The sequence below is a fragment of the Nomascus leucogenys genome, chromosome 14 (assembly GCF_006542625.1).
Source record: "Nomascus leucogenys isolate Asia chromosome 14, Asia_NLE_v1, whole genome shotgun sequence".
NCBI classification, from domain to species: Eukaryota; Metazoa; Chordata; class Mammalia; order Primates; family Hylobatidae; genus Nomascus; species Nomascus leucogenys.
Window position 1 is genome coordinate 25607742 of NC_044394.1, and position 21532 is coordinate 25629273.

General features: G+C 38.1%; 1 protein-coding gene across 8 annotated transcripts in view; it reads left to right on the plus strand.

Moving 5' to 3' along the window:
- The window catches only part of KIAA1841 (KIAA1841 ortholog), a 70827-nt gene extending 49652 nt beyond the window's left edge, over positions 1-21175 (plus strand). For 2 of the 8 annotated variants that reach the window (XM_030827492.1, XM_003262427.3), the window contains 6 exons: positions 747-838; positions 2138-2166; positions 2248-2321; positions 2811-2899; positions 5766-5857; positions 6699-8852. In XM_030827492.1, coding sequence (XP_030683352.1) covers positions 747-838; positions 2138-2166; positions 2248-2321; positions 2811-2899; positions 5766-5857; positions 6699-6735 — 413 coding nt within the window. In that variant the 3' untranslated portion in view covers positions 6736-8852. Of the gene's footprint in view, positions 1-746; positions 839-2137; positions 2167-2247; positions 2322-2810; positions 2900-5765; positions 5858-6698; positions 8865-20953 lie in introns of those variants that run through there. The other 6 variants (XM_030827493.1, XM_030827490.1, XM_030827494.1 and 3 more) reach the window with 5 other exon arrangements.
- The last annotated feature ends 357 nt before the right edge of the window (positions 21176-21532 follow it).

Genomic DNA, 21532 nt, shown 5'->3' on the forward strand with positions numbered 1-21532 from the left:
ACTTTCATTAGTTAATAGATGCTATTCAAGTTTTCTATTGCCTCTTCAATTTGTTTTGATAATTTCTGTCTTTCAAGGAATTTTATCCAATTTGTCAGATTTATTGGCATAAAGTCACTCATAGTACATTCTTTTTTTTTTTTTTTTTTTTTGAGACAGAGTCTCACTCTATCACTAGGCTGAAATGGCACAATCTCGGCTCACTGCAACCTCTACCCTCCTGGGTTCAAGTGATTCTTGTGCCTCAGTCTCCCGAGTAGCTGGGATTACAGGCACGCACACCATACTTGGCTAATTTTTGTACTTTTAGTATAAATGTAAATGTGCCTAATTATAAAGCCCTAAAATATACAAAGCAAAAACAGACAAATCTGTAAGGAAAAATACACAGATTACCACTTATAGCTAGAGATTTCAATACTTCTTTCTTACAGCTGCTTGGGAGGCCGAGGCACGAGAATCGCTTAAACCCATGAAGCAGAGATTGCAGTGAGCCAAGATCATGCCACTGCACTCCAGCATGGGTGACAGAGCAAGACTCTGTCTCAAAAAAAAAGAAAAAGAAAATGAACCCCTGTAAAGCAATTTCAGCTTTGCTTCATAGTATATTTGCTTTTTATCCAGAGGTTAATTTGTTAGTTTTCTTAAAACAATGATTTTCTTAATGATCTTATTGTTTAGAAGTAACAAGTGGACTGGAAAAGTATATGGGGCCTAAGCTTATAACACTGACTTCTCATTATCAGGGAAAAAGGAGAAGCCAAAGAAGTTCACTAGACAACCAAAAAAGCAGATATCTTCACCCTGTGCCCAGAGGAAAGAAAAGGCACTGGAGAAGGTAACTCTGAATTATCCGTTGTTATTTTAAAGTTTATATGGAAAAATAAGCAAATGAGTATAGCCAGAAAAAAATAAAAAGTTAAGAATAATGAAGACACATGGAATGCTAGCAATGTAAAAATGAAGAAGTTTTTTATAGACTGAGATTAAAGATCTCTAAGATATATTGACAAATGAGAAAAGAAAGGTGCAGAAATGTATAGTGGTATAGTATGCTACCATTTGTGTAAAGTAGATGGGGGAAATATATAAATGAACTTCCTTGTATATACATAAAATGTTTCTGGAAGGCTACATAAGAACTTGATAAAATTGGTTGCCTCTCAGGAAGGGAACTGGACGTGTAAGGGACAGAAGTGAGAGTCTTTTCATTATATGTGCTATTATACCTTTTGAATTTTAAACCAATATTGCTTATTCAAGAAATTAAAAATAGACTTTTAAATTAAAAATAAATTATATTTTATGACATTTAAAAATAATTCTTATTTCTCCATACCTTTGAAGGAAGGGGTAAAAAAGCCCAGTGGGAATGAGAGAATAGTAATAACCACCATTGGCTAAAAGAAAAACTGTGAATTTCAAAAATGTGTGATAGGTTGAGTCTGGGTTAAGATCCACAGAGTTACATTGGGCACATTGGACATTCATCTTTGTGTTAAGTAGCACAGGCATATGAGTGGGTTAATTCTATAAAACATTGTATCAGCTGGCTGGGCATGATCACTTATGCCTGTAATCCCAGCACTTTGGGAGGTCAAAGTGGGTGGATTGCTTGAGCCCAAGAGTTTGAGACCAGCCTGGGCAACATGGCAAAACCCCATTTCTACTAAAAAAAAAATACAAAAATTAGCCAGGCATGGTGGCGCACACCTGTAGTCCCAGCTACTCAGGAGGCTGAGGTGGGAGGATCACTTGAGACCAGGAAGTCGAGGCTGCAGTGAGCTATAATCATGCCACTGCACTCCAGCCTGGGCAACAGAGTGAGACCCTGTCTTCAAAAAAAAAAAAAAATTTGCATAAGCTGGGATTCCAAGGTTAACCAATGAAGCTGGATTGAAATTCTAGGTCTGTATCTCTTTGGAGAAGTTTAACTTCTCTGAACCTGTTTTATTATGAAGATATTAACAGTACCTGTCTCATGTGGTTGGTGCAAGGTTTAAATGAAATAGCACTTGTAATGCTCTTGGTACAGTGTCTTCACACTCAGTAAGAGTGAACTCTTTTTATTACTAACTATAGCACTAATCAGTAAACATGTTCTAATTGGGCCTTAATGTTGTCTACTTTTTTTTAGTCAGCTTCTAGAGATGTGTCTCCTTTCGTGTGAGTATTGCTCCTTAATCCAATCAGATATCCACTCTTAAAGAAGCATCAATGCTGATTTTTGTTCAATTTTTTCAATAGTGTGAGTATGCAAAAGAATAAGTGGGATGCCACAAGATCCTTGAGATTCAACCAGGATGCACAAAGAGAAGACGGTAAATTTTATTATTTGGGTAATGTACAAATTGGATGTAAATAGCAATGATTGGTATGTCTTTCATTTTATACAGTATGCTGAATAGCTCTAGAGATTCTAGCTAAAGTAAGGCCCCAAATTTGCATATTCCCTTAGGCAACAACCAGAGTTTCATTACTAGACAACCCCACTGAATAATGTATTATTTTATGCATCCGTGGTTTTGAGATCACTCACATTGACCTTTGCCTATTATTTTCACTGTAAAGGTGACTGAATATGTTTTAGGCTGTTTTATGGTAATCTAAAAAGCAGCACAATTATCCTCAGATGCGTCATTTGCCACTTGGCTAACTTAAATTCTTCACAGATATATAGATGTATGTGTCTGTAAAATAGTATCAAAAGATATTTTCATAAACCCTAGGCGATTACAGTCTTTTTTGAGAAATAAAAAGTTATATATCATCCTTATGAAAAGTAAAGTTTACTGTTTTTTTCCCTTCAGATCAACGGCGAATGTCTGAAATTACAGGGCACCTAATAAAAATGAGATTGGGAGATCTGGACCGAGTCAAGTCAAAGGAAGCAAAAGAAGTAAGAATTGTGTACCAGTGTATTGTACTTCTGTAAAATATGCCTTCCTACTTGTATTTTCAGCTTAGGATTATAAAGATGTTTTAGGCAGAATTTTAAAAGAGTAATTTATGTCTTTGTTTGTTTTTTTCTTTGAGATGGAGTTTCGCTCTTGTTGCCCAGGCTGGAATGCAGTGGTGCAATCTCGGCTCACTGCAACCTTCGCCTCGTGAGTTCAAGCAATTCTCTTGCCTCAGCCTCCCAAATAGCTAGGTTACAGGCATGCGCCACTATGCCCAGCTGATTTTTTTGTATTTAGTAGAGATGGGGTTTTGCCATGTTGGTCAGGCTGGTCTCGAACTCCTGACCTCAGGTGATCCACCCACTTTGGCCTCCCAAAGTGCTGGGATTACAGGCATGAGCCACCACACCTAGCCAAATATATGTGGGGGGTTTTTGTTGTTTTTTTTTTTTTTGAGATGGAGTCTCGCTCACTGAGACTTGCAATGGCGCCATCTTGGCTCACTGCAACCTCCACCTCCCAGGTTCAAGTGATTCTCCTGCCTCAGCCTCCCAAGTAGGTGGGATTACAGGCGTGAGCCACAATGCCCGGCCACTTTTAGGTATTTTTTTATATTCTGTACCAGTTAGCCTGTTTATTCACGTAAAAGTTTTCCACCATGTCTTATCCATGGTCCATACGTCATCTATAACACATATAATAAAGTACATCATTGCTGAAAATGTGTCGTCACACCAAGGGTAGGTTAACTGTGCATTGTTGACCAAATGCTAACTATCCAGAGGGCGACTGTCTGAAAGTACCAGTTTTCATCAACTCTGCATGTAGTGAGTGCTTAGATGTCATCTCTAAAATAAGATGTCATCTTGCTGAAAATGGTGACAAGAAACACCTATATTCTTGCTAGAATTAAATTTTAGTCATGACATTATGTATTATCATTAGTATTGGTATTATGTAAGTACCATACTCTTGCCCTAATTCTTTTATTTAAAAATTTACTTCCCTATAAAACTTCTAAAAGGAAACATAGGAGAAAATATTTGTTACCTTAGGAAAATATTTCTTAGCCTATACAACACCAAAAGCATGATCCATAAATGAAAAATTGGACTTCATCAGCATTTAAAATTTCTACTTTTCAAAAGACACTATTTAGACAATGAAAAGACAAGCCATAAACTATGAGAAAATACGTGTAAAACACCTGATAAGGAATGTGTATCCAGAATCTATAAAGAACTCTCAAAACTCAATAATAAAATTTTAAAACCTAATAAAAATAAATGAGCAGAAGAGTAAACAGACACCATGAAAAAAAGGATTTCCATGCCAGATAAGCATATATCATTAGATGTGCTAAGATACAACATCATTAGTCCTTAGGGAGATGTAAATTAAAACCTAAATGAGGCCAGATACAGTGGCTCACACCTGTAATCCCAGCACTTTGGGAGGCCAAGGTGGAAGGATCACTTGAACCCAGGAGTTTGAGACCAGCCTGGGCAACATGATGAAACCCTATCTCTACAAAAAAATAACAAAAATTAGCCGGGTATGGTGGTGGATGCCTGTAGTCCCAGCTACTTGCGAGACTGAAGTAGGACGATCACTTGAGCCTGGGAGGCAGAAGTTGCAATGAGCCAAGAGCACACCACTACACTCGTGCCTGGGCAACAGAACGAGACCCTGTCTCCAAAGGAAAAATCCCATACCAAGTGCTGATGAGGATGGTCACTTTGGAAAATAGTTTGGCAATTTCTTATAGACATTCCCTCACCATACAGATCAAGTCACACATTTTTATAATAGCTTTATTCATAATTGCTAAAAACTAGAAATAGTATAAATGATGTCCTTTACCTGGTAAATGAGAAAACAAACTGCATATAAAAAGAACATTGGACCGGGTGCAGTGGCTCACACCTGTAATCCCAGCACTTTGGGAGGCCAAGGTGGGCGGATCACAAAGTCAAGAGATCAAGACCATCTGGCCAACATGGTGGAACCCCATCTCTACTAAAAATACAAAAATTAGCTGGGCATGGTGGCGCAGGCCTATAATCCCATCTACTTATGAGGCTGAGGCAGGAGAATCGCTTGAACCTGGGAGGTGAAGGTTGCAATGAGCCAAGATTGTGCCACTGCCCTCTAGCCTGGGCAACACAGAGCGAGACTCCATCTCAAAAAGAACATTGAGCCCAGGAATTCAAGACCAGCCTGGGCAACATGGGAGATTCTGTTTCTACAAAAAATAAGAAATTAGTTGGGCATGGTGGTGCACACCTGTGGTCTCAGCTCCTCTGGAGGCTGAGGTAGTAGGATCACCAAGGAGGTCAGGGCTGCAGTAAGCCTTGATCGCACCACTGCACTCCAGCCTGGCTGACAGACTGAGATGCTGTCTCCAAAAAAAAGGAACAAACTTCTGATGTATGCATCAATATGGCTGGATCTCCTATACGTGAAAGAAGCTAGATTCAAATGGCTGCATGTTATATGATTCTACTTATATAATGTTCTGGGAAATGCAAAACTACAGGGATAGAAAACAGACAAATAGTTGCCAGAAATTGCTAGTGGTAGGTAGATCCACTTGACAGGGGAACAAGGGAATTTTCTTGGGGGTGGTAAGACTATTTTCTGTGTCTTCATTGTGACAGTAGTTATAAAACTGTATGCAATTGTCAAAACCCACACCTGTACACTAAAATGGTACATTTTTCTTTATGTAAATTAAACCTCAAAAAGACTGGATTTAAAAAATCAAAATAAAATTACTTCTAAATTAAAAAGTAATCCCATTTTAATAAAGCAGAGCTTCTATTGATTCTGTGACGATAACAGTATTGCTTCTTTATTCTGCAGTTTGCGGGAGGTATTTATTCCAGGCTGGAAGCACAAATCAAGGCCTCAGTGCCAGTTAGTGCACGCCAAAGCAGCTCAGAGAAAAACACAAGGTAAATCAGCATAAACTAAACCAGAGTGTCAATGGCTTTGAAGTGAATTTTTTTTTAAGATAAATCATATGAACAGTAGAAACATATCATTTGAGTTTGGTTTTATGTTTTGTTTCAATGATTATATTATCAAGGCACTAATTAGAAACAGATTTTAACTTAAAAGATAAAATCTAATGAAAATATAGCTTTGTGGATTTTTTAAGTTTTCTGCTTGTTGGACTAGCTTCATTCTGAGCCAACTCCTGATAAAAATGTAAGCTACAGTGCTACTGGAAGTAGCAGAATTTTTGTACTGTTTGTGATCACATATTAATACTTCATATAAATCACTGTAATCTTTACCATTCCTTGCTTTATATCTTATTTCTCTTACTCTAACTGGTGGGTCATGTGTCATTTTACATCACAAATTTTCTGTTAGAGATTAACAGTTACTGAGATTTGAACATTAATATTACAGATTCTAATTCCTTATCCATAATTCTGAAATCTAGAAAGTTCAAAAAGCTAAAAGTGTTTTCATACATTTGTAGCAATTCAAACTTGCACTGAGCTGCTGTGATACCATTTATATTTTTTATTCATCCCACTTATATTTGATTATGGGGCACTGCTCCAGATTCATTATATACAATGTACATAACATATTATCTCTGAGAAGTAACAAATCTGAATTCCAAAAATACATCTCCCTTTAAGAGTTTTAGAAAATGGATTACGGAGCTGCAAGAAGATTTATTAAACCTTGATGTTGCCAAGCCAACATAATCTGAAGGAGCACCAACTTCCTATTGTTTTAGAAGCAACTCTGACCTCCTTTTCTATTTAAAAAATCTAGGTCTAAAAGTCGTTTTGGTCAAGGGCGTCCTGCATAAAGCACCTTAAAATATAAGTAAAAAGAGAGAAGGCACTCTCCTGGACATCTGAAATTGCTCACTTCTTGAAGATCTTCAGAACAATGACTTCCAACTGTTTTATAATTATTTTAATCCACATAAATCATAATGCTAAAAGAAATACATAGTTTGGTTTTATGAAAATCTAATTGTAAATATGAAACTTTTTAAATCTGATTTTCTTCTAATATGATTCTAGGCTATGTAGAAAGCAATTATTTACAAATTTGCATAGTTGAGACTCCCAGTGTTTTCCTTTATTTATTTGAAAAAGAAGAGGCCTAAATTGTCAGGTAGCCAAGTTTTTTTAAGACCTTAAAAGTTAGGAGAACACAACTGGTAGTGTTACCATGCATGTGCACTGATTGTAGTATGTCTTTGGAGCTGTAAATCTTGAGATAGCGTTGAGAACTGCAGGTTGTGTGATGAAATTCCCAATGATGCTAATTTTAAGTCTTCATGAATATTAAGGAGTGACAGGTCTCAAGACTGCATTAAATGAAGTTTCAGGGTAAGGTATTTCAGTACTGTGTTGGGCAGAAGGGTTAATTTTTTTCAGCATTATATCGTGGAAAGTACAATGTTAATCCAACTTTTTTTTTCTTTCAGTTTTTAATGCTTATCTATTGATCATCTGAGCTGGAATTACTGATTATTACCTCTGTCCTCTGTGAAACTAGTGGCATTCTGAATTTGGTAAAATAACCATTGATAGTTTTAGGATAGTAAATCATTTCTGTTATATGAGACACCCACTGTACAGTTTTCAGGGCTCTAAAACCGAACCATATTTCTATAACCATTCAAATAACTCCTTAAAACAGTTATACTTGCTAGTTCGGTCTAAATTTTTCCAAATACATTAGACAGGTGAAAATTTGCATATATTCAAGAAAAATCCAAATGAAATTCTATTTTATAAATCATGTTTAAATTTTTCTAACCAGGCAGAAAGAGTGCTCAGGGAAAATTTGTTCCAAACTATAATCATATAATAAATTATGTGTTTGTAAATTATATGTAGGTCTCTGAAAAACTTTAAGATGCACTGTTTCTATTTTTTTAAGTCTTTATTTGCCTTATAATTGACATTTCTTCAAATTATTCAGAGAACAGACTTTAATAATGTGTGACAAAAGAGCAATTTCCATTGAAATATTGAAGTGTTACACTCAGTTTACACGTACAGAAATCATTCTTTTTAGTGAGTCTTTTAGTTGATAAATGAAGCTAGACGTTATTTGATAACCTTGGCTTTGCCAAGGTTTTTGAACTGCTGTTTAGAAATTTTGTTCCAGTTTATATTTGTTTCAATTGTTTGATACTGTGGAAATAGACTTTTATTTTCTAAAGAAAATGTCTTGTAGTACATATGATATGTAAGTACTCTGTTAAATACCAGAGTTTTTTTTGTAGTTTACTGTGTTTTCTGATTAAAGGATTTGAGTTTGTACATGTAAACAGTGCTGTAATAGTCACGACTAGGTAAGGAAAAAATATATATGCTCTTTTGATTTTTAACTGATGGTAAAAAGGCAAACTGCTTCTCCCCTGGGAGGACTGTACCACTGAATTGATTTTTACAAACCAGAGTTTATCAGAATTTTATTCTCTTCAGAATGCTCTTGGCCAGGTGCAGTGGCTCATGCCAGTAATCCCAGCACTTTGGGAGGCCAAGGCAGGTGGATCACCTGAGGTCAGGAGTTTGAGACCAGCCTGGCCAACATGGTGAAACCCCATCTCTACTAAAAATACAAAAAGATTAGCCAGGCATGGTGGCGCACACCTGTAGTCCTAGCTACTCGGGAGGCTGAGGCACAAGAATTGTTTGAACCCAGGCGGCAGAGGTTGCAGTGAGCTGAGATCATGCCACTGCGCTCCTAGCCTGGGCGACAGAGCGAGACTCCATCTCAATTTAAAACAAAAAAAGAATGTTTTTTATTTTGTTAATGTTTGTCTGTTATACATAGCACCAGTACCGCAAACATTTTACTTAAACTCTTAATAGCATTTCTTTTGCCAGATACTTTAATATTTCACCTTACATTAATCCTGGATTCACATTTCTTTAATTGAAATAAATGTTAATGACAAAAGTTGTCTGGAAAGTCTCTTTATCTGAATTATTCCATCTTCTCAGAAAAAAAGTCTAGAGTAGCTCTAGATTCCACAGGTTTTCATGGAAAATTATCTCTGCTACAAGGTGAAATTTTTGAGTTTTAAGATTATTTTAGGGCCGGGCGCGGTGGCTCATGCTTGTAATCCCGCACTTTGGGAGGCCAAGGTGGGCGGATCACGAGGTCAGGAGATTGAGACCACGGTGAAACCCCATCTCTACTAAAAATACAAAAAAAAAATTAGCCGGGCGTGGTGGCGGGCGCCTGTAGTCCCAGCTACTTGGAGAGGTTGAGGCAGGAGAATGGCGTGAACCCGGGAGGCAGAGCTTGCAGTGAGCCTAGATTGCGCCACTGCACTCCAGCCTGGGCAACAGAGCAAGACTCCGTCTCTACAAAAAAAAAAAAAAAAAAAAAAAGATTATTTTAGGCCAGGCACAGTGGCTTACGTCTGCAATCCCTGCACTTTTGGAGGCCAAGGCAGGAGGATTGCTTGAGCCCAGGAGTTCAAGATCAGCCTGGGCAACATAGTGAGACCTCGTCTCTACAAAAATAAAAATTAAAAAAATTAACCTGGCATGGTGGCACGCACCTGTGGTCCCAGCTATTAGGGAGGCTGAGGTGGAAGAATTGCTTGAGCCTGGGAGTGCAAGGCTTCAGTGAGCCGTGATTGTGCCACTGCACTCCAGCCTGTGCAGCAGAACAAGACCCTGTCAAAAAAAAAAAAAAAAAAAAAAAAAAGATTGTTTTAAATGAGGTTATGCTGGTAAAGATTTACCAAACATTTAAGGGATAAAATATTTCAGAAAAGATGATCTGATAACAATGCTGATGGTACACAATTGCATTTATTTGTTACTTTCCTTCTTCACAATACTCAGCCAGGTACAGTGAGATGTGCTTATTGCTTTGGAAGCTGAGGCTGAAGCTCTGTCAAGCTTGTCTACTAAAGGCACATTATAATATAAAAACAAACAAAAAAATGTATTTTGTCTTTAATTCCTGGAATTAATTCTGCAGCCAACCTTCAGCTATTCACTGAGCAACTATGTCACACCTCCCAGGACTGGGATAGCTAGCCAGTTTAATTCTAACAGGCTAACTGTCTTTCTCCTATTTAAAGCTGATCTACTGGGGAAGACGGTACAAGAATAATATTATTCCACCCTTATAAGATTTGGGGGCAATTAAATGAGTTAATAGATCTGAAACAACTAGCACAGTACTTTCTGGCCTATAGTAAGCCCTCCATAAATGTTTGCTATTATTGTTGCATTGTTATGTTAATATGTGGAAGGTAGCCTAAATTCTTTAAGAGTTTCATATCCCTTTTCCTGTAACTTGAGTTGTTAAGACTGTGTATGTGTGTCCGTATATGTATTTGGTGCAAGAAAGGAGGCACCTAATACTTTCGTGGTTTCTATGGCATCATTTGAAACTTAAAAGAAAATCATATCAAATGTCTTATTTAGGCAAAGTAAGTGGCATTTGTAGAAAGAGCTAGGTAAAGAATACTGTTTCCTGATACGTGGTAGGGAACTATGTGGTAGGGAGCTATGCTGTTTTCAAAGAGGCTTCAACTGAAGGACAGTAAGTGAAGGCCACAGCAAAGTCTAACAGCAGCTCTCTTTCTAAGATGTATCTTTCCTTGAGAAAATATAGCCAGTTTGGTTCTTACTATTTGTTTATGAACACAGCCAATTCTTACCAAACTCAAGGTGATGGTCCTAGTAGTTGCTATTTGTTGAATGCTTTGGTTATGACAAAGATCATGCTTCGGTTATGCCAAAGATCATGCTTCTGATATACTCCTTATGTCCTTTAGCCTCACAACACGCCCCCCCCCGCCCCCACCAAATTGGGCATTATCCCCATTTTACAGGTGGAAGAGAACATTCAGCGAGGCATAGTAAACTACATACTGGGGTTGGAATCTGGGTCTATCAATACATTCCAACACCTTGAAATAGTTTTCCCTTGGGTTGCCTGAAAATTTTCTCTTAGAGGCCTCCTGCCTCACTGGCAGCTTCTTCAGACTGAAAGCAGGCGACTCGAGTGCACTTTCGGTAGTTCCAGGCTTGTTTACTCAACTCTCTGCTTAACATTTGTACTTGGAGTACCAGTAGGTATCTCCAACTTAATTAATATAATCAAAACAGAACTTGTGATATCCCTTCCCATTCCAGCCCCCAAACTCTCTACTTACTGAAACCCATTCTTTTGCAATTCAGTAAATGGCATTATTGCCTACTGAAGTACACAAGGCAAATATCTGGAAAGTATTCCTTATTCATCTCTTTTCTTCACACCTGACATTCAATTTAGCAGCAAGTCCCATATGTACTCCACATCCATTTGCTTCTCTCTATCTCCACTATCACCACCCCCAGTTATTAACATATTTTGCATGAAGTACTACAAATGCCTCATAAGTAATTCCCCAGCTTCCATTTCAAACTTCTGTATAACTTGTGCACAAAGTGACGTTCGTGATTTTTCAGTGTGACTCAGATCACATCACTGCCCTGCTTAACACTAATAGCATCCCATCAAACCTAGAATAAAATCCAACCTTCAGGCCGGACGCGGTGGCTCACGCCTGTAATCCCAGCACTTTGGGAGGCCAAGGTGGGCAGATCACGAGGTCAGGAATTTGAGACCAGCCTGACCAACATGGCAAAACCCCATCTCTACTAAAAAATAGAAGAATTAGCTGGACGTGGTGGCGGGTGCTTGCAATCCCAGCTACTTGGGAGGCTGCGGCAGGAGAATCGCTTCAACCCGGGAGGTGGAGGTTGCCATGACCTAAGATCGTGCCACTGTCTCAAAAAAAAAAAAAAAATTCCAACCTACACTAGTCCTACATGGCCTACCCCCTGGCTGCCTCTCAGACTTCATTTTCCATCTTATTGACTACGTTGGAATGTAGTAAGTCATTCCCACCTTTCTGTTCCTTGACATTAGCCATTCCCGCTGTCTAGAAGGCTGTTATAATTCAGGTTTTAATTTAGATGTTACTTCCTCACAGGAGGTATTTCCTATGTGCTTAGTATAAAATATTCATCCAAGTCACTCTCATCACATCCTCATAGTTTCTGTGCATAACTGACATTATTACTCTGATACTTTCCTTCCTTTATTTGTTGGTTTGCAATCTGTATCCCATGATAAAATGTGAACGCCAGAGCAGAGACCTGGTCTTCTTGACTACTGCTATGTCCACAGTGCCTAGAACAGTGACTGGAGCAGCTGGCACCAAAAACCTTTCCTCTGGAGTTCATATTTTTGGGTGGTATCTCCAATATCTGGACTGTCCCCAGCCCGGCATCATTTTAATCTGCACCTGTTGGAGTTTCAGCAGATAGAGGCCTTGTCACAAATACCTTGTCATGGGTTCTCAAGATCAGTTTGTCTGTCACCCTATAGAAAGATACACTAGTTTGATGTAGACATGAGTCCAGGTGAATTCTGCTGAAATCTGGGCAGCTTCAAGTTCTGAGCAGAATAGAAAGTTAAATAAGCTGATCTGATGGCCACCCTTTTATCTCAACAGTATATTAAACATGAACACTTGGATAATAAGTAATCACTGCAGTGTTTTATGGGGAAGATGCTATGGAATTATGAGCATCTCATAAGCTCACCAAAGTGATTAGGTAACTTTTCCATCCTTATATTTTTCCCACCTTTTCCCCACTTTTTTCTTTGTCTAAAAATAACATTATAAACAGAAAAAAAGAATGAAGAAAAATGAACAGAGCCTCAGAAAAATATGAGACATCATTAAGCTCGCTAACATACATCTAATGGAAGTTCCAAAAGGAGAGGAGAGAGAGAAAGGAAGAGAAAAAAAATATTTAAAGAAATAGGGGCTGAAAACTTTCCAAATCTGATGAAAAACTTTACACATCCAAGAAGCTCAACAAACTCTAAGAGGTTAAATGCAAAGAAATCCACAAACACATTATAGTAAAAAATGCGCAAGGACAAGGAGAAAAGCTTGAAGAAGCAAGAGAAAAATCCTTACTTATGGCCCGGCACAGTGGCTCACACCTGTAATCCCAGCACTTTGGGAGGCCGAGGCGGGCAGATCACGAGGTCAGGAGATGGAGACCATCCTGGCTAACATGGTGAAACCCGTCTCTACTAAAAATACAAAAAATTAGCCGGGCATGGTGGCACGCACCTGTAGTCCAAGCTACTTGGGAAATTGAGGCAGGAGAATCGCTTGAACCCAGGAGGCGGAGGTTGCAGTGAGCCGAGATCGCATCACTGCACCCCAGCCTGGGTGACACAGCGAGACTCCATCTCAAAAAAAAAAAAAAAAAGTCCTTACTTCCAAGAGAACCCCAGTGAGATCAACAGCTGACTTCTCATCAGATGCAGTGGAGAACAGAAGGCAGTGGATAACAGCCCAGGCACAGTGGCTCATGCCTATAATCCTGGCACTTTGCGAGGCCAAGGAGGGAGGATTGCTTGAGGCTAAGAGTTCAAGACCAGCCTGGCCAACGTAGGGAGCCCTCATCTCTACAAATAATTTTTTTTTTTTGGAGATGGAGTTTTGCTTTTCTTGCCCAGGCTGGAGTGCAGTGGCCTGATCTCAGCTCACTGCAACTTCCACCTCCCAGGTTCAAGCAATTCTCCTGCCTCAGCCTCCCAAGTAGCTGGGATTACAGGCACCTGCCACCACGCCCAGCTAATTTTTTGTATTTTTAGTAGAGACGGAGTTTCGCCATGTTGGTCAGGCTCATCTTGATCTCCTGACCTCAGGTGATCCGTCTGCCTTGGCCTCCCAAAGTGCTGCGATTACAAGCGTGAGTCACCATGCCTGGCCTTAACAAATAAATGTTTTAAATAGCCAGACATAGTGGCACACACCTGTAATTCCAGCTACTTGGGAGGCTTAGGTGGGAGGATCACTTGAGCCCAGGAGTTGGAGGCTGCAGTGAGCTATAATCACACCACTGCACTCCAGTGTGGGAGACAGAGGGAGATCCTGTTCCAAAATGAAGGAGGAGAAGGCAGTGGGATAACATTCAAAGTGCTCAAAGAAAATCTGTCAACCAAGAATCCTACATTCAGCAAAAATTGTCTTTCAAATATGAAGGCAAAATGAAGAGATTCCCAGATAAACAAAAATTGAGATAATTCATTGCTAGCAGACCCACCTTACAAAAAATACTAAAAGAAAGTTACTGAGGTGGCCGGGCACGGTGGCTCACACCTATAATCCCAGCACTTTGGGAAGCCGAGGCAGGTGGATCACCTGAGGTCAGGAGTTTGAAACCAGCCTGGCCAACGTGGTGAAACCCCATCTGTACTAAAAATACAAAAATTAGCTGGGTGTGGCGGCAGCACCTGTAATCCCAGCTACTCAGGAGGTTGAGGCAAGAGAATCACTTGAACCTGGGAGGCGGAGGTTGCAGTGAGCCGAGATCATGACACTGCACTCCAATGTGGGCAACAACAGCAAAACTCCATCTCAAAAAAAAAAAAAAGTTATTGAGGCTGAAACAAATGACTCTAGACAGTAATACACACAAAAAAGCATTAGTAAAGATGACATGCATATTTCTTTTCTTAACTAATTTTAAAAAGCAATTGAACATGTATATAATTTTATTGTTGGGACTGTACCAAAGAAATGTAATATATTTGCCAATAACAGAACAAAGGAGGTGGATGGGAGCAAAGCTATATTGGACTAAGGAAATGACTCCCAGTGGTAATACAGGAACAAAAGAAGAGAACCAGAAATGAGAAATAAATTTGATGCAATAAAAGCTATAAATATATATTTATAGGCTAATGCAATAAAAGCTATAAATATATTTTTTCTCCATTTTCTTCCCTCAGCTTTTTAAAAAGGTATAAAAGTAAAGTTATAATTATAACAATGTATTACTGGGTTTGTAACATATGTATGGATAACAATACCACAAGAGGAAACAGGGAATGGAGCTATATAGGAATAATATTTCTATATCTCTTTGGAATTTGTTATAAATGTGAAACAGATTCTGATGTTAAGATGTATATATGGTAAGCCCTGGAGCAACAACTGAGGAAATAATTCAAAAAATATATAGTAAAAAATCATTTAAAAATTAATGTTGCATCAGAAAATATTTACTTAATGCAAAAGAAAGTAAAAGAGGAATAAAGAAACAGAAAAGATAGAAGGCATGGAGAAAGCAAAAAGTAAACCAGCAAAAGTAAATCCAACTATATAAATAATAATATTAAATGTGAATATGTTATCCATCAAAAGGCATAGAACATCAGACTAGATAAGAAAACAAAATCCCAACTAAATGCAGCATATGGGAGACAGACTTTAAATTCAAGGATACAAATGTATTAAAAATAAAATGATAAAAAATTATGTAACATGCAAACAGCAACCATAAGCAGGAGTGGTTATACAAAATAGGCTTCAAAAAATTATTAGAAATAAAGAGGGACATTTTATAATGAAAAGGTCACTCCATCGGGAAAATGTAACAATTATAACCATATATGAACCAAAAAACAGCACCAAAATTCATAAAGTATAAACTGACAGAACTGAAAGAGGAAATAACACAATTCAACAAGAATGAGCTTTCAATAATGGATAGACCAATAAGGCAGAAGATTGACAAGGAAACAGATGACTTGAACAACACTATAAACCAACGAAACCGAAAGACATCTATAGACACTCCACTCAACAACAGCAGAATATACATTTTTCTCCAGTGCATGTGGAACATTCTCCTGGATAGACCATGTGCTAAGCCATAATACAAGCCTCAATACATTTTAAAGGAAATAAATAATATAAAGTATGTTCTCTAACCACAAAGGAATTAAAAATAATATACAATAACCACAATAGAAATTAGAGGCCGGGTGTGGTGGTACACATCAGTAATTGCAGCACTGAGAGTCCAGGTCTGGAGAATCACTTGAGCCCAGGAGTTTGGGACCAGTGTGGGCAACATGACGTGACCTCCATCTGTGCAAAAATTTATTTTTAATTAGCTGGGTACAGTGGCGCATGCCTATGGTCCCAGCTACTCGGGAGGCTTAGGTGGGAGAATTGCTTGAACTTAGGAGATCAAGGCTGCAGTGAGCCATGTTCAAACCACTGCACTCTAGTGTGGGCAACAGAGCAAGACCCTGTCTCAAAAAAAGAAAGAGAGAGAGAGAAAGAACAAGGAAATCTGAGAAACCCACAGATATGTGGAAGTTAACGTATTACTAAGTAACTAATGGGCCAAGGAAGAAATCACAAGGGAGATTAGGAAATACTTTGAGATAAATGAAAAGGAAGACAACATACCAAAACATATGGGATGTAGCTAAAGCAGTGCCTGGAGAGAAATTTGTAACTGTAAATGCTTAAATAAAAAGGAAGAAAGAATGTAGGATAAACAGGTTTAAAGGTCTAATATACACCATGAAGTCTATAGTTAGTAATAAAGTATTTTATTCAGGATTTTGGCTAAATGAGTAGCTTATAGCTGTTTCTGCCCACAGAGAGGAAAATGTATGACTATGTAAGATGATGGATATATATGTTCATTTGTTCCACTATAGTAACCATTTTACTATATATGTGTATGTTATATCATGTTGTATACCTTAAATATACACAATAAAATTTTTTATAAAAGGAAAGTTTTTTGGGTTTTTTTTTTTTTTTTTTGAGACAGAGTCTCGTTCTGTCGCCCAGGCTGGAGTACAGTGGTGTGATCTCAGCTCACCGCAACCTCCACCTCCCAGGCACAGATTCTCGTGCCTCAGCCTCCCAAGTAGCTGGGATTACAGGCATGTGCCACCATGCCCAGCTAATTTTTGTATTTTTAGTATAGTCGAGGTTTCGCCTTGTTGCCCAGGCTGATCTTGAACTCCTAGCCTCAAGTGATCTGCCTGCCTTAGCCTCCAAAAGTGCTAGGATTACAGGCATGAGCCACCACGCCCAGCCAAGAAGAAAGATTTCAAATCAACCACCTAACCTTCCACCTTAAGACACTGGAAAAAGAATAGCAATTAAAAGCACACTAAAAGAAAATAATAAAGATGGAAGCAAATGAACTAGAGAAGGGAAACACAATAGAGAAAAACAAAACCGAAAGCTAGGTTTTGAAAAGATTTTTTAAATTGGTAAACCTTTTAGTTAAACTAAGGAAGACTCAAATTACTAAAATCAGAAAAGAAAGAAGGGATATAAAGAAGATAAACAAAACTTATAAAGGTGTACTGTGAACAACTGTGTGCCAAAAAATTAGATAACTGAGATTAAATGAGCAAATTATTAGAAGGACACAAATTACTGAAACTGACTCAGAAAGAGAGAAAATATGAATAGCTCTATAACGACTAAAGACATTGAATTAATTGTCCAACACTACCTACGAAGAAAAGCCCAGACATCACTAGACAAAGGTATCACAAGAAAAAGAAAACTACAGACCAGTATGTCTTACGAATATAGATGCAAAAATCTTCAACATACGCTAGCACAATCTGGCAACATACAAAAATAATTATACCCTATGACCAAGGGAGATTTATTCCAGGAATGGAAAGTTGACTTAATCTCTGAAAATTAATGTAATACACTGTATCAATATAATTTTTTTTTTAAGTTTCACAATCAGCTGGGCGTGGTGGCTCACGCCTGTAATCCCAGCACTTTGGGAGGTCATAAGGTCAGGAGTTCGACACCAGCCTGAACAACATGGTGAAACCCTGTCTCTACTAAAAATACAAAAATTAGGAGTGGTGGCATATGCTTGTAATCCCAGCTACTCAGAAGAATTGCTTGAACTTGGGAAGTGGAGGTTGCAGTGAGCCGAGATCACACCATTGCACTCCAGTCTGGGTGACAGAGCAAGACTGTCTCAAAAAAAAAAAAAAAAAAAGTCTCACAATCATCTCAATAGATGCATAAAAAGCAATCAACAAGCCCAATATTCTTTCATGAAAAAAAAATTAACAACATAGAAAGGAACTTCCTCAACTTGATAAACGACATCTACAAAAACCCCACAGCTAACATTACACTTAATGGTGAAGAAATGGATACTTTCCCACTAAGATCAGGAACAAGACAAGCCCATTCTCAACATTTCTATTCAGCATTGTACTGGAGGATCTAGCCAGAGCAGTCGGGCCCAAAAAATGACATAAAATGCATCTAAATTGGAAAAGAAGTAAAACTGTATCTATTTAGAGATGACATGATCCTGTATGCAGGAAATTCTATGAAATCACCAAAAAAAAATTTGAACAGATAATTGAGTTCAGTAATACTTCAGGATATAGGATCAATATGACAAAATCAACTTATTTCTATATAGTAGCAATGAAAAATCTAAAATTGAAATTAAGAAAACAACTTTTAACATCAAAAAATTAAAAGCTTAAGGATAAATTTAACAAAAGAAAAAAATATTCTGAAAACATATTCAAATAAAATATTGCTGAAAGAAATTAAACATCTAAATAAATGGAAAGACATTCTATGTTCATGGATCATAAGACTTAATGTTATTTAGATGGGAATATTCCTTAACTTAATCTACAGATTCACCACAGTCTCTAGCAGAGAGACTTGTGAGAGACTCTCTTCCCTGTAGAAATTAACAAGCTGATTCTAAAATTTATGTGAAAACTAAAGGGACTCAGAATAGCCAAAACAATTTGGAAAACAACAAAGTTAGAAGATTTACACTTTCCCATTTCCAATCTTACTACAAAGCTGCAATAGTCAAGACAGTGGAGTACTGACATAAGGATAGACATACAGATCAATGGAACAGAATTGGGAGTCCAGAAATAAACCCACATTTCTATGGTCAACTGATTTTCATCAAGGATGAAAAACAGTAGTCTTTTCTACAAATGGCAATAGGATAGCTAGACAGGCTAATGCAAAATAATCAAGTTGGATCCTTACATCACACCATATGTAAAAATTGACCCAAAATGGATCAAAGACCTAAATGTAAGAGTCAAAACTGCAAAACTCTTATAAGAAAGCATAGGGGTAAATCTTCATGACCTTGGATTTGGCAAGGATTCTTAGATAAGACAATAAAAGCACAAGCAACAAGCAAATAAATAAATTGGACACCAAAATTAAAAACTTTTGTGCTTCAAAGAACATCAAGAAAGTGAAAAGATAGTTTACAGAATGTGAGAAAATGTTTACAAAGTATGTATCTGATAATGAAACGTGTATCCAGAATGCATAAAGAATGCCTACAGCTGAACATTTAAAAGAAAAATAACCCAATTTTTAAAATGGTGAAAGACTTGAATAGACATTTTTCCAAAGAAGATATACAAATGGTCAGTAAGCGCATGAAAAGTTGCACAACATCATTGGCCATCAGGGAAATGCAAATCAAAACCACAGTGAGATATCACTGTAACGCTCAGTAGAATGGCTATAAGCAAAAAGCTACATAACAACAAATGTTGCCAAGGATGTGGAGAAATTGGAACCCTCTACACTGCTGATGGGAATGTAAAATAATGCAGCCACTTTGAAAAGCCACCTGTCAGTTCTTCAAAAAGTTAAACATATAGAGTTACCATATGACTCAGATATATACACAAAAGAATTGAAAACAGGTACTCAAACCAATACTTGTACACAAATGTTCATAGCAACACTATTCACAATAGCCAAAATGTGTAAACAACCCAAGTGTCTATTGACTGATAAATGGAGAAAGAAAATGTCGTATATCTATACAACGGAATATTAATCAGTCACAAAAAGGGTGAACCTTGTAAATATTTTGCTAAGTGAAAGAAACCAGACACAAAAGATCACACGCTGCGTGACTCTATTTATATAAAATACCCAGAATGGGTAAATCCATAGCAACAGGAAGCAAATTATAAATTGTTAGGGACTGGCCAGGTGCAGTGGCTCACGCCTGTAATCCCAACACTTTGGGAGGCCAAGGCGGGTGGATCACTTGAGGTCGGGAGTTCGAGACCAGCCTGGTCAACATGATGAAACCCCGTCTCTACTAAAAGTACAAACATTAGCTGGGCATGGTGGTGCATTCCTATAATCCCAGTTACTTGGGAGGCTGAGGCACGAGAATCGCTTGAACCTAGGAGGTGGAGGTTGCAGTGAGCTGAGAACACGTTACTGCACTGCACTCCAGCCTGGGCAACAGAGCAAGACTCTGTCTCAAAAAAAAAATTGTTTGGGACTGGAGAGAAGAAAATGTGACTGCATAATGGATGTGTGCATAATGGATGTGTGGTTTTTGTTTGGGATAATGAAAATGTTTTGGAGCTTGATAAGGTGGTGGTTGCACAACATTGTGAATGCACTAAATGTCATTAAATTGTACACTTTTGTTAATTTTCTTATGTGAATTTCACTTGCAATAAAAAATGAAGGCTGGACATGGTGGCTCACGCCTGTAATCCCAGCACTTCAGGAGGCCAAGGAAGGAGGACTGCTTGAGCCCAGGAGTTCAAGACCAGCCTGGGCAACATACCGAGACCCTATCTCTACAAAAAAAATTAATAAAAATTTTAAAAAGGAATGAAGTAGATATGTGCTACAACGTGGATAAACCTTGAAAACATGCTATGTGAAAGAAGACAATCACAAAAAGTCACATATGATTTCATTTTTATAAAATGTCCAGAATGGTCAAATATATAGAGACAGACAAGATTAGCGGTTGCTTAGGGAAGGAGAGAGAAGAATGATACGGGCACCTGGGATGATAGCTAAAGGTTACAGGGTTTCTCTTTGAGGTGATAAAAATGTTCAAAACTGATTGTGGTAATGGTTGCATAACTCTGAGAGTATACTTAAAACCACTGGATTATACCATTTAAATGGGTGAATTGTATGATATGTGGATTATGTTGCAAGAAAACTGTTTCAAAAAGGCCAATATTGCATTAAATTGCATTTGGGTAATAGAAATATAACCCATAATCTCACCAATTTATCCTAACAGCTACATCATTTTGTTTAATCTCTTCTTGTGTTTGCCTGGGTGTGTATATCCATCATGCATAGGGTAGTATTATTATCTGCTTTTTTACAGACAAACTGAGACCCAGAGACGGCACCGTGTCTAAGAGCAACAGAAAAAGTGCTTTGAGCAGTGTGCTCTTGATGACAGTGCTGCTGTGTTAAACAACTTAATACATGAAAGGACTTGGAATACTGCCTGACATATGGTAAGTGCTCAAAAATGTTAGCTATTGTTAGTAGACCACATGAAGGACTTTTAGAAATAACTGCATTGTGCTTATTCCCATTTTTGGCTTGGCTCACGTTATTCCCCCACCTAGATGGTTTCCTTTTGTTTGCTGCCTATTGAAATTGTTCTCTTGTTCAAGGCCCTGCTCAAATCTCACCTCCTTCATGAAGCTGCTGACCTCTTCTTTCTGTGTGGTATTGTGCTCACAACATTGGCACACTTTAGCAGTCTAATGTTCTCATTGTTTCGTTGTTATTGGTCTTGATTCTGTGACCAGCTCTTCTGCTCTATTAGAAATATTTTGTTGCCAGGCACGGTGGTTCACGCCTGTAGTCCCAGCACTTTGGGAGGCCAAGGTGGGCGGATCACGAGGTCAGGGGATTGAGACCATCCTGGCCAACATGGTGAAACCCCCGTCTC